The 13,667-nt window shown below is 43.0% G+C and overlaps 1 protein-coding gene across 1 annotated transcript in view; it reads left to right on the top strand.

Annotated features, from left to right (window-relative positions):
* Window positions 1-636: 636 nt before the first annotated feature.
* EPG5 (ectopic P-granules 5 autophagy tethering factor) overlaps window positions 637-13,667 on the top strand; it is a 103,846-nt gene continuing 90,815 nt past the window's right edge. Inside the window, exon 1 of the mRNA XM_063453849.1 lies at window positions 637-771. Within this exon, the coding sequence (XP_063309919.1) occupies window positions 718-771 (54 nt within the window). The 5' untranslated portion in view covers window positions 637-717. The remainder of the gene's footprint in view (window positions 772-13,667) is intronic.

Raw genomic sequence — 13,667 nt, 5'->3', positions numbered from 1 at the left:
ATCTCTGTAGTAGGGTTTTTTTGTGATGAGATACTAGTTTGCCCTGGTTATCTCTGTAGTTGGGGTTGCTGTGTGTTGAGATACTAGTTTGCCCTGGTTATCTCTGTAGTAGGGGTTGTTTTGTGATGAGATACTAGTTTGCCCTGGTTATCTCTGTAGTAGGGTTTTTTTGTGATGAGATACTAGTTTGCCCTGGTTATCTCTGTAGTAGGGTTTTTTTGTGATGAGATACTAGTTTGCCCTGGTTATCTCTGTAGTTGGGGTTGCTGTGTGTTGAGATACTAGTTTGCCCTGGTTATCTCTGTAGTAGGGGTTGTTTTGTGATGAGATACTAGTTTGCCCTGGTTATCTCTGTAGTAGGGGTTGTTTTGTGATGAGATACTAGTTTGCCCTGGTTATCTCTGTAGTTAGGGTTGCTGAGATGAGATAATACACAGTTCTGGTTATCTCTGTAGTTGTGGTTGAATTGAGCTGTATGTAATAAATGAAGGGATAACAGCAGAATACACAGGATGTGAACTAGGCAGATTCGCGGTCTGAGCCGATTGACTCTCCTCGGGCTCCGTACGCAGTGAAGTCATCTCATTGGTCGGATGGTTCTGCCCTGTGAGCGCCCTCTGCCGGCGCTGTGGATTATGTCCGTGTTTACAGAGCTGTCAGCTGACAGAACTACTGACACATCTCGGGCCCCAGGGGCCACAGCACCCACCGGACAGAATGGCCGAGGCCGTGAGACCACGGAAAGTCCGGAGCAAGAGCAGGCAGGACAAGGTAACCGAGGACAGGGGCCGCTCTGTGACACACCGGGAGACAGGGCCCGCACACCTCTCATTACAGCTCCCATCACCCTCAGTACAGCTCCCATCACCCTCAGTACAGCTCCCATCACCCTCAGTACAGCTCCCATCACCCCCAGTACAGCTCCCATCACCCCCAGTACAGCTCCCATCACCCCCAGTACAGCTCCCATCACCCCCAGTACAGCTCCCATCACCCTCAGTACAGCTCCCATCACCCTCAATACAGCTCCCATCACCCTCAATACAGCTCCCATCACCCTCAATACAGCTCCCATCACCCTCAGTACAGCTCCCATCAATCTCACTACAGCTCCCATCACCCTCAGTACAACCCCCACCATCCTCAGTACTACCTGACCCACACTACAACCCCCACCATCCTGAGTACTACCTGACCCACACTACAACCCCCACCATCCTCAGTACTACCTGACCCACACTACAACCCCCACCATCCTCAGTACTACCTGACCCACACTACAACCCCCACCATCCTCAGTACTACCTGACCCACACTACAACCCCCACCACCCTCAGTATTCCCAAACCTCACTACAACCCCCACTACCCTCAGTATTCCCAAACCTCACTAAAACCCCCACCACCCTCCGTACTACCTGACCCCACTTCAAAACTCACCACCCTCAATACGACCTGACTTAACCACAACCTCCACCACCCTCAATACAACCCTCACCACTCTCCGTACTACCTTACCAAAGGAAATACCCCACCACCATCCATTTTACCTGACCTCACTACTGCCCCCACCACCCTAGGTTCTACCTGGCCTAACTATAAACCCCACTACCCTCAGTACTATGTGACCTCACTACAACCCCCACTACCCTTGGTACTAACTAGCCTCACTACAACCTCCACTACCCTTGGTACTAACTAGCCTCACTACAACCCCACCATCCTTAGTACTACCTAACCTCACTACATCGCCCACTGTCCTCAGTACTATGTGACCTCATTACAGCCCCCACTATCCTCAGTACTAACTGACCTTACTACAACCCCCACTATCCTTGGTACTTCCTGACCTCAGTACGACTCACAGTATCCTCCGTACTAACTGACCTTACTAAACCCCACCACCCTCAGTACTACCCTTGGCACTAGCTGACAACACTACAACCCCCACTACTCTCAATACTACCTGACCCCCCTACAACCCACACAGTGCTACTTTATCTCACACTGCCACTAACCTCAGTACTACCTGACCTCACACGCCACAAACACTACCCTCAGTACTATCTGAACACACAACTCCCATTGCTCTCGGTACTACATGGCCTCACACTGCTACTACCACTATTTTGTCTGCTCTACCAGCTATCATACTAAAACTCTCACCACTGTCAATACGGTCATCCCTCATGCAGGTAAATACCCTCCTGACCGACATCTGCCTGTCAACTCTGTTACCACTCAAACAAAAACTTTTACCACCACTAATACTAAGTGACATTTACCTATCAACATTTGCTGTAACTCCCACCAAACTCAGTACTGACATTTGCTTGCCATTAACCTGACCCAGTTCAGTCATGACATCACACAGAAGCTGTCATAACCCTCATTACTGTCTCACACTGCAACTCCTCCTAGCCCCAGTGTAGGTTGACATCTACCCATAAGCTCTGTCGGCCTTTGTACTTCATTTGCACCTTTAATTATTCTTAATATCAACTGGTCATCCCTTCTATTGCAACTCCCATCACCCTACACAACCCTGAGTACCAACATTACAAAGTAGCTTCCACCAACTTCAGTGCCGTCTTAGGTCTGTCTGTCAGGTCTACCACCGTCCTACTGCATTTACTTCCACTCTCATTTCTGAATAACAGCTGTCTGTCAACACTCATACTGCATTGCCAACAACCTCAGCAACCAATTCCAACTATCCTCAATAGTGCCCAACATGTACGTCATGGTTACCGACTTTGTATTAGGCTTTGTGCTGTAACTCCCACCACCCATACTATGGATACCTGCTTTCCTTCTTGCTTATTCCCATCACCCTGGGCACATTTAGTGTGGACAGACTATATTTTCTAGGTTCCACTATCCTCAATAGTGAATGGCACCTACCTGTTAGCCCCCACACAGCTACCCCCTCCCTCTTCAGTGTTTTACATACATCCACTAGGCAGACCTTTTTTGCCTTGTACTGCAAACTTTGTTATACACAGTGAATGAATCACAGTATCACTCTATACATTCTGACCTAACACTGCAACTCCCATCATTCACATTATATGCATTTCATGCAAGGACTTTAACTGTGTTGCACATTTTGCAGAATGTTCTCTGGTGTATAACAAATTAAAATTAGGACCCCTCAGTCGGGACTGTCCCCCTGATTGAGACTGTTGATCGATATGATATCGACTGACGTAAACCTTTGATATGTTCACATCCATTAACTCTGCAATTGCAAACACGTGAGCTATAATGTGGCAGTTTTTGTTTACTCTTTTGGGTGTTTGAGAACCTTTACTGATTTAGCAAATGTCTGCTATCAAATCATGATCTTGATTTAATGTTTTTGGATAAGCATTTCAAATATCAAAAAGTAGTATATAAATGAATGCATTAAAATATATATTTAAAAAATGTAAATTCAAAATTGATAAAAAAAAAAAACTAAAAAAGTTTATCCGAAATGTTTAAATCATTTGATAAGCTTATCGAACAATATTAACCCCTTTTGAACACAAATGACGTGTGACATGTCATGATTCCCTTTTATTCCAGAAGTTTGGTCCTTAATTGGTTAAACTGAGGCCCTTATCTGGTAATATTCAGTAGGCTAATTTTATCTTTTTTATTTTTTAATGCTATTAAATTGTAGCTTTATATTCTTCGCTGTCACTTTTACGTGTGCTGGCTTGAGTTGTTGTGAAGGTGTGATGTACAGGGAATTTTATTTACATTTTTATTTAAATTAAAGATGGGTTTCATGAAAGTCTAGTCATTATAGACAAATTGACTTATGGATTGGACACTTTAAATGTTACCTTAACATTTCTTGATTTGCTGTTATGTGCTCTTTTAAAGAAGTCTCTGTCTTAGAAATTTGTATAACTCTGATGGTTATTTGCAAAGAAAAGGGGAAAGCCTGATATTCCATGGCGAGGCCCGCAGTTGTCATAAGAACACTATCTACATAAAAGCTGGAGGTAGATGTTGGAGGAGAAGAAATTTTAATGAGAAGCCTATGGAGAGAGGACAATTAATTTTCTTCTGAGATTTAGATCCCATGATTCAAATGTATGCTTATGTGAGTGTGTTATGCAGAGAGTGTAATTACATTTATGCGAAATTTAGGAGAGTATTACTTTTTCAATATTTTCAAATTAATTTACACCATTAATGCTTTGTGTGAGTTTGAAGACATCTTACAAGCATCACCGTTACGTACGCACTTTGCGTAGGTAATGTACTCCAAGCTCCCAGTCCCTATCTCACTAATCTTTCCATATAGCTGTGGTGATTTTGTAAAAATGTAGGTTTACATATTCCGTAAGTCCTATGGGATATATACTGTATATCTCACATTAAGATGCCAGAATTGGAATAGAAATATCTGCCACTTCTGGCTTAATGCTGAAACATAGAAGCCGCAGATTTGCAACAAAGAAATAATATTCCGAGGCATATGCCTTTTGTAAGTTATGATCTTTACATTTTTTGCGTAGCTAGCTGAATTATTGTGGTGACCTCATGTTATTTACTCACATGGAATAACAATTTGAAAATAATTGATGCTTCATGTAGCTATGACAACAGGACAAGATTTTCAAGTAGTGCTGCTGACCTCAGTGCTGAATTGCGTTCCACCCTCTGATGTAATGCTGCAGCACATGAACAGGTGGACTGATATAGAAAATATATTTGACCTCTTATGATGAGTGCTGTTGCTGGGATAGTCTCATAAAATTTATCCTACAATATGAGTGAGGGATTCGTTATGGAACTTGTTTAAAAATGTGGCATTTAACTGCAAGTAGTGTGATTGCTAGGTAAATGTAAATAAGCTCTGGTCTGGACATGGATCAGTTGGTATCAGCTCGTTACTCTGCATTGCTAATCTTGTAGTCACTCACTCTCAGAGTGAATCCCATACCAAGAAATGTTGAGCAGAGTGAGCATAATGTTTTTATAACAAAAAAACATTAAAGGGACACTATAGTCACCTGAACAACTTTAGCTTAATGAAGCAGTTTTGGTGTATAGAACATGCCCCTGCAGCCTCACTGCTCAATCCTCTGCCATTTGGGAGTTAAATTCCTTTGTTTATGAACCCTAGTCACACCTCCCTGCATGTGACTTGCACAGCCTTCCATAAACACTTCCTGTAAAAAGAGCCCTAGTTAGGCTTTCTTTATTGCAAGTTCTGTTTAATTAAGATCTTCTTATCCCCTGCTATGTTAATAGCTTGCTAGACCCTGCAAGAGCCTCCTGTATGTGATTAAAGTTCAATTTAGAGATTGAGATACAATTATTTAAGGTAAATTACATCTGTTTGAAAGTGAAACCAGTTTTTTCATGCAGGCTCTGTCAATCATAGCCAGGGGAGGTGTGGCTAGGGCTGCATAAACAGAAACAAAGTGATTTAACTCCTAAATGACAGTGGATTGAGCAGTGAAATTGCAGGGGAATGATCTATACACTAAAACTGCTTTATTTAGCTAAAGTCATTTAGGTGACTATAGTGTTCCTTTAAGATACAGTGATAACAGGTGTCCCAACAATATCAATCACTTCCACTGATCATCGGGGACACAGTGGACTCCATTTTTCCTCTTCACTGTGGTTGGGCAACTAAACATGAGGGGAGCTTCAGTACTTTGGCGTGGGAGGGGAGTAGCCAAGCTAAAATTTGGGGATATAAAAATAGTGGAATAAGTCGGGTTTGATAAGCAGAATGTACTCTTTTTTTGTGCTAGCATAGCAAGACTGGTTACTTAAAGGGACATTATAGTCACCAGAACAACTACAACTTAATGTAGTTGTTATGGTATCTATAGCCTGTCACTGCAGGCTTTTTTTTTTTATTTAATGTAAAGACTTCTTTTTCAGGCATTAGCCTCCCAATGCTTGCCTATGGGAAAGCAGTGGAGTGGCTAAGATTATCAAGTTTGATGATCTCGGCCACAAAGGCGCGGCATCGACTGCGGCAAAACCGGCATGGCTTGGGAGAAAAGGTGAGTAAAATCAACTTTAAAAAGGAATGCAGGGGTGTGGGAACTAAACAGTGATTTTACCACTATAATGTCAGGAATACATGTTTGTATAATAATGACCCCAGGCTTAAAATTAATATAATGTGTAAAGCAGATGATAATGTCTGTATAATTAATTTATGAATTTAAATCGCTAAAAAGCTTACTGCAATGTTTTAACATTTGTGAAAATGTCTATTATATGCAGTCACATGATGAGTACATGTATCTCCAACAATTACCTTGTACACGGCTTGCAATATAAAATAATAATTGCAGTTTGCATGGCCTAACTATGAAAATTAAGCACTCTTCAGTGCTATATTTAACATCATGTGTAGTTATTTGTGATTGTTAAATGATAGTCACAGAGAAATGTGTGCCATATCAGTCCCTGAACATTTGGTAGATTGAATAGAACTGTAATTAACATTACCCAGTAGTTATGCATGGATATGAAATCATCTTTATAGACCGTCTAAGTACCAAAATCATAAGTTTCAATGCACATTGTAGTGTTGTTGGTGCTTGGAGTATTCCGTTAACCCAGAGCTTGACAAATTTGCTTTGAATCTAGGAGCCAGCTAAAAACAAAAAAAGTTTTGTTATACTAACAAAACTTTATTTTCATAGACAAAAAAATAATTCTTAAAGTGCCACTATAGTCACCAGAGCCTTACAGCTTAATGTAGTGGTTCTGGTGTCTAAAGCCTGTCCCTGCATGCTTTTCAATGTAAACACTGCCTTTTCAGAGTGGAGCTAGTACTGGCGCCTGGTGGGACTATGGTAAGTTGTCAAACTATGATAAGAATGTTTGGTTTCTTACAGTGTGGTATTAGGCCAGGGCACTTCTGGAGCCTAGACCACTACTCCTCAGCTGTAGTGGTTATGGTACATGAAGTGTTACTTTAACCACTTAAAGGACCACTATAGGCACCCAGACCACTTCAGCTCAATGAAGTGGTCTGGGTGTCATGTTCCTCTAGTTTTAACCCTGCAGCTGTAAACATAGCATTTTCAGAGAAACTGCTATGTTTACACTGCAGGGTTAATCCAGCCTCTAGTGGCTGTCTCCCTGACTCAGCATGAGTACAGATCCCCATAGTAAAGTATTGACCACTCGGGAGCTGACGTTGGCAGGGGAAGGAGAGGTCACCAGTGGGAGGGGGGACCTAATAACCCTATAGTGCCAGAAAAACGTGTTTGTTTTCCTGGCAATATAGTGCTCCTTTAACCCCTTAATGACAGATGACGGAACAGGTCCGTCATGCGGGTGAAGCACTTAACGCCGAATGACGGACCTGATCCGTCATGCGCTAAAACTAACCCTGTGGTACCGGCAATCTCTGGGTTAACGCTGTTGCTGGGTGCGTCCAAGTCAGGGGCAGACCAGCAACCGCAAATTGTGATGTCCCAGCCCACGTGATTGCTGTGACAGCCAGTCACCGCGGTCACAATGCTGCTGGGATATCAGATCCGCCTCCCTCCACCTCTTGTGGGTTTTTGAAGTGGAGAGAGACAGATCGTTGTTACATTGTGTCCCTGAAGTGAATAAATTGTCTGAAGAGGTTCCAAATCCCCTTTACCCTGGTCTTTTAAAAAAATTAACCCTTTCCCTGCTGGCTGATCACTGCCAGCAGTGATCAAAATACTGATCACAGTACTTTACTGTGAACTATTTTTTTTTCCCCCCTCTTAAGGGTTTAAATTAGATTTTTTTAGGGTTACATTTTAATATTTAATTTTATTAATGTGTGATTTAGTTAGTTGGGGTTGTGTGAATTGGGGAATTTAGTGATAAGCTAGTTAGGGATAAAAAATAAATAAATAAAGTTTAGTTATTTGGTTAAAGTTTATTACCCTAATACATAATGCTTAGGAAGTATAGGGCAGAGGAGTTTTATGCCCTGTTAGCGGTCGACTCAGAGGCGACGGACACTGCCTCAGGGAGTGACGCAGGGGACAGGAACTATGTGCCAGATACTGCAGGATCATCAGGAGAAATCGCTGATTCCCCTAATGCTCAACATTGCGAAGATGACTGGGTACATCCTAATAATTTTTCACCAGACATCCCAGTGTTCACTGCCAATCCTTGCATACAGGCTGACCTGTGTGGTTATAATGCGCTGGATTATGTGCAGCTGTTCTTGGGGGATGAGATTTTTGGGGAGATAGTCACCCAGACTAATCTGTACGCTGAGCAGTATCTGGCACACAATCAAGAGTCTCTTATCGCCAGGAAAGAGAGATGGAAACCAACCAGTGTGCCAGAATTGAAACAATTCTGGGCACTGACAATGCTAATCGTGATAATTAAAAAGCCCACAAATAGAATGTAATGGTCTAAAACCCCATTTGCAATACCCCCATTTTTCCCCCAGACAATGAGTAAGGACTGATATGAAGACATACTGCGATTTATGCACTTTAGTGGCCCAAAAAGGCCATCTGCAGTATAATCTTCTATATAAAATACGCCCTCTAATTGCCCACTTTAACAAAAAATTTGCCACTATTTATACTCCCCAAAAACATATTTCTATTGATGAACCCCTTAATGAAGTTTAAGGGAAGACTGGGGTTCAAACAGTACATCCCATCCAAAAGATCCTGGTATGGGATCAAATTTTATAAATTGTGTGAAAGTGGCAGTGGCTATGTGTGCATCTTTCGTGTATACGAAGGAAGGAATAGCAACCTTGATCCCCCAGGTTGCCCAGATATAGTAGGGACAAGTGGGAAAATTGTCTGGGACCTAATCATGCCTACTAAACAAGGGATATTACTTGTATATTGATAATTTTTATAATGGTATCCCACTTCTAAAAATGCTGTACAGCTTTGAGACCGTGGCCTGAGGCACTATTCGGAAAAGTCGCGCAGGTTTCCCAAAGGCTCTAGCAGAAAAAATAAATAAAAAGGGGGAAACAGCAGCTCTCTGCCAGAATGAACTGCTGGCACTAAATACCGTGATAACCATCAACTGTCTGATCAACTAATGCAGCCATATTTGATAATGTGAAAGACCAGGGCATGGTATAAAAAAGTGGGCATATATATAATGCAGACGGCAATCCACATTGCCTTTGTAATTAAAAAAAAAGACAAATGCTGAGCTGAAATGCACATTTCTATCATTTCAGTTTCAGCTCATTTCTGGGTTGCTTGAGTGCCAAAGAGGGGGGACCATCAGTGGAGCCTAAAAAAAGAATGGAGGCAGGTCTCTTCTGCTTCAGGATTCCATCAACCCCCAAAAAGAACCCCTCCCCCCCCCCCAGAAAAGGTGAAGGGTGTGTTACAAGAGGGGCATAAGAGCTGAGACCAGTTAATTCTGCTCTGATTGCCTCTCTCAGCCTGGCCTATGTTTTGGCCACTGTTTTAAAATTTTTCACACCCAGGCCGAATAAGTAGACCGGTTTTGGGGTGTGATTTTAGTAATCTGCTTGGTTACCGAATCTTGGCTTTTTCTCCTGCTTATCCTGTCTTCTCTGATCCTTGACCTCGTCTTGTCCTATTGTTCCGTTTCTTTTTACTCCTTTGACCTCAGCTTGTAACTTGACTATTCTCTGCTTGTATAGCCCGGTCATTCTATGACTGGTAAAAAGTGTCAAAATAACCTTAGGTAAATAGCCTGTGATGTCTACTTTATATAAATATATACTTTTTTTTTTTTATTCTTTATTTTTGTAGTGCACATGCATGATACAGACAGGCTTGAGGTGCCCCAAAAGCAATCCTCAGGCGTTTCCCACGTTTAACATGCGGGGTGTATGATTAACTGGCACAATTTTTATATTTTATCAGGCTTAATTAACGTAACAGTAACGTAACATTAGCATTAATTAATTAAGGCATCGATTAAAGCGTAAGTATATATGTTATGCAGTGTTGGTTCATGCGTTAACTATGTTAGTTTCAATATAGATAGTACAGGTAATGCAGTATATGTGATGCAGTAAACAGTTCGCCTACACGCTAGGGTAGAGTAGCTCATTATATTAGTTGTGCTTATGATTATAAAGATGTAGCTTGCGCTTAGTGCAACATGTTCCCCTCAGAAGCATAGCGGTGGAATTAACATGTTGAGAGGTTAGTAAAGGTAGCTTTATGCGATGCAGTTCAAGCTAGTGTTTAGGGTACATGCCAATCTCGCGCGTTAAACAGAAGTTAATTATCAAACAAAAAATAATTAGACATTGCTCCTAGCCCTTCGCTAGCTAAATGTACATACAAGTGTCCAGGAATGTAGGAGGAGTGGTGCTGGTACTTCCTCCGGTGCTTAATAGAGGTGGTTAGGCCTCTATCCATAGTTGTTCCCTGTCAGCCAACGCCCGTTCTGCTGGGCCATTGGCGTTGCACGTGGGCCCCTTGGATCGAGGTTCTGTCCCCTGTGTGATGCTGGGGGGAGCTCCGCCTGTGTCTCTTGTCGGTTGCCAGCCTCACTGCCCCCCGATCAGCGGCGCGGCCGGTGCTGTGAGCATCCAAACGAAGGGGGAACATCCTGCCGGGTAGTGTCGGTTGGGGCCGCTGGGGTACAGGCATATTGGGCATGTTGGTAGGACCCCCTCCGGGGCTTGGGTGCGCAAGTGCTGGTACCCCAGAAACCTGGCGTTGCTTCTCTCTGTGCTGGTCTCCTGTCCCGCTGGTGGGCCACTCTGGGTGTACGAGGTGTATTTCCGTCCATGTGGCGCCGGATTGCCGGGCGGAACCACGCCGCCACCTCTCTGATCGCCATCTTGTAGGGCTGTCTCTGGGCCCGATGTTTGATCCACAGGCTGGCGCAGATCTGGTCGAAGAACTCCTGTAAGTTCCTGGGAGGTTTAAGTAATGCACGTTTTTTAGTAGGCTGTATCAGTGCCGCCATCTTGTGTGGGCCTGGACAGACCCACATTGCTTTAGACTTTGTCTAGGTGCTGGTGTGGGGGTAATCGTCCCCAGCGAGGACCGGGATATCCCCCGCCGGTCCAGAGGGGGGGTAGCAGGGTTGTGCTGAGATCATGTCTGTGAGTGGGTCCCGTGCCGGGAGTTCGGCCGTCACCCCCAGGCCTCAGGCTCCGCTCTGTTGTAGGCCACATGGTCGTTCTGTGTCGTTCCGCCCCACATCGGTGCCGGACCGGTACCATTCTGTTTCTCATGATTTCGTGAGTGGTCACCGTGAGTCGCTTGCGTTAATGGGTCGATCTGTGGTGGCGTGTTTGTACTCCGTAGTGCAGGAGCTCTTAGAGTGTGCGACCGGCCATCTTGGCTTCCAGGCCCCGCCCCTAAAATATATACTTTTGGGTGGCAATTTTGTTTTCTTTTATGGCTATTAAGCTTACAAGACAAACCTACAAATTCTAAAATTGCTCCACATTAAAAGTTTATTTTACACCTTATGTTTTGTGATCTGTAACTACCAAAAAAAAAACTTAAACTCCTAGACAAATTATATATTCTGTAATTTAATTTATTTTTAATTACTTTCCTTAACCTGCACTAATTATGGACGCTTTAATTTTGCAAAAACTGTAAAAAAAAAAGAAAAAGTTTTCCGCATTTTTTTCTTTTAAAAATAATAAACAAGCATTTATATATGTATATGTTACTTGTATATGTTACATAGTTACATAGCTGAAAAGAGACTTGCGTCCATCAAGTTCAGCCTTCCTCACATATGCTTTTGCTGTGGATCCAAAAGAAGGCAAAAAACCCAGTCTGAAGCGCTTCCAATTTTGCAACAAACAAGGAAAAAAATTCCTTCTTGACCCCAAAATAGCAGTCAGATGTCTCCTTGGATCAAGCAGCTATTAGCCCACTAATTAGAAATTGTATCCCTGTATGTTATGTTTTTGCAAGTATTTATCCAATTGCAATTTAAACATCTGTATAGACTCTGACAAAACCACCTCTTCCGGCAATGAATTCCATATCCTTATTGCTCTTACTGTAAAAAAACCTTTTCTTTGCCTTAGATCTCCTTTCTTCAAGCCTAAATGTGTGACCTCGTGTCCTATGTACAACCCTGTTTATGAATAGATTTCCAGATAATGGTTTGTACTGGCCCCGAATATATTTGTATAATGTTATCATATCCCCTCTAAGGCGCCGTTTTTCCAAACTTTGTTACATCAAATTAAAGCCCTTTCTGTCCTTTAAAAAACTGAATATAATGTGTTGTTGCAATAAATTAGTATAATGCAAACTGCAATTTGATGCAAACAGAATGCAAAAATTGCTTGTGTCATTAAAGCGGCACTGTCATGGCCGAATACCGGTTTTTTTTTTTAAACCCCCCCTCCCGCCTCCACTACATCCAATTGACCCCCTAGTCATCCCCAAATGCCCCTAAGCCCCCCATATTACCTATTTATTAATCTGTATTTTCTGCCCCAATCTATATTCAGGGCGCCGCCATCTTTGTGTGGGTAGGTGAAGTCCCTGTGGGACACGTCATCTCCCACACTAGATAATGCTGTGAGATTCCCGCACATGCCCAGTTAAACACTTGGACATGCGAACGGGAATTTCATCTATTCATTCATTCATTCATTCATTCATCAGACAGACGAATGAATGAATAGAAAAAAAATCAGACGAACAAACTAACACTGTGTATCAGTGTTCGTTTGTTCGTTCAGTTTATTACAAGGAGGGAGCACACAGCTCCCTCCTTGTAACATGTAAAGATAGAAGCGGCAGGGAGCAGTGCTCCCCACCACTTCATAAGCCTTGCCCCGCCCTGCAATTAGGTTTAAGCCAATCTGGTTTAAGCCAATCAGAGTGCTCTTTGTCATTTTACACAGCGTGGGAAAATTCCAAAGAACTTTCCCACGCTGTGTAAAATTACACAGAGCACTGTGATTGGATGGATTTCAAGCCACCCAATCAGAGTGCTCTGTGTCATTTTACACAGTGTGGGAAAGTCCTTTGGAATTTTCCCACGCTGTGTAAAATGACAAAGAGCACTCTGATTGGTGGGCTTGGAATCTAACCAATCACAGTGCTCTGTGTCATTTTACATCTAATGTAGTGGCTCTGGTGTCTATAGCTTTTCCACGTAAACACTGCCTTTCCAGAGAAAAGGCAGTGTTTACATTGCTGCCTATTAACATCTCTAGTGGCAGTCACTCAAATGGCCACTAAAGTGTCTCCTATCTGCATGAGGCGCAGAATGCTCCCCAAAGAGATGCATTGCTGATTGGTGCAGCATTTTACCGCGCATGCTCGATAGCTCCCAATGCTTTCCTCCAGGAAAGCATTGGATTGGCTGAGATCATCAAGATTGATAATCTCATGTATGGAGACAGGCATGGCATTGGGGAAAAAAGGTGAGTAAAAACACCATTCCCAATTGATCAAAGGGGGGCTGGTGACCTAAACATACACATTCACTGACAGACACCTGGACTGATAGACACACAGACTCACTGACAGACATACACACACTCACTGACTAACTGACTGACTGACTGACTGACTGACTGACAGACCCACACACTCACTCACTGACTGACAGACACATCCACACACTCACTCACTGACTGACAGACACATCCACACACTCACTCACTCACTGACTGACAGACACATCCACACACTCACTCACTGACTGACAGACACATCCACACACTCACTCACTGACTGA

This window comes from Pelobates fuscus, chromosome 5 (genome assembly GCF_036172605.1).
Source record: "Pelobates fuscus isolate aPelFus1 chromosome 5, aPelFus1.pri, whole genome shotgun sequence".
Lineage (NCBI taxonomy): Eukaryota > Metazoa > Chordata > Amphibia > Anura > Pelobatidae > Pelobates > Pelobates fuscus.
Note: the sequence above shows the minus strand (reverse complement) of the source record. Positions and strands in the feature narration are given on the sequence as shown.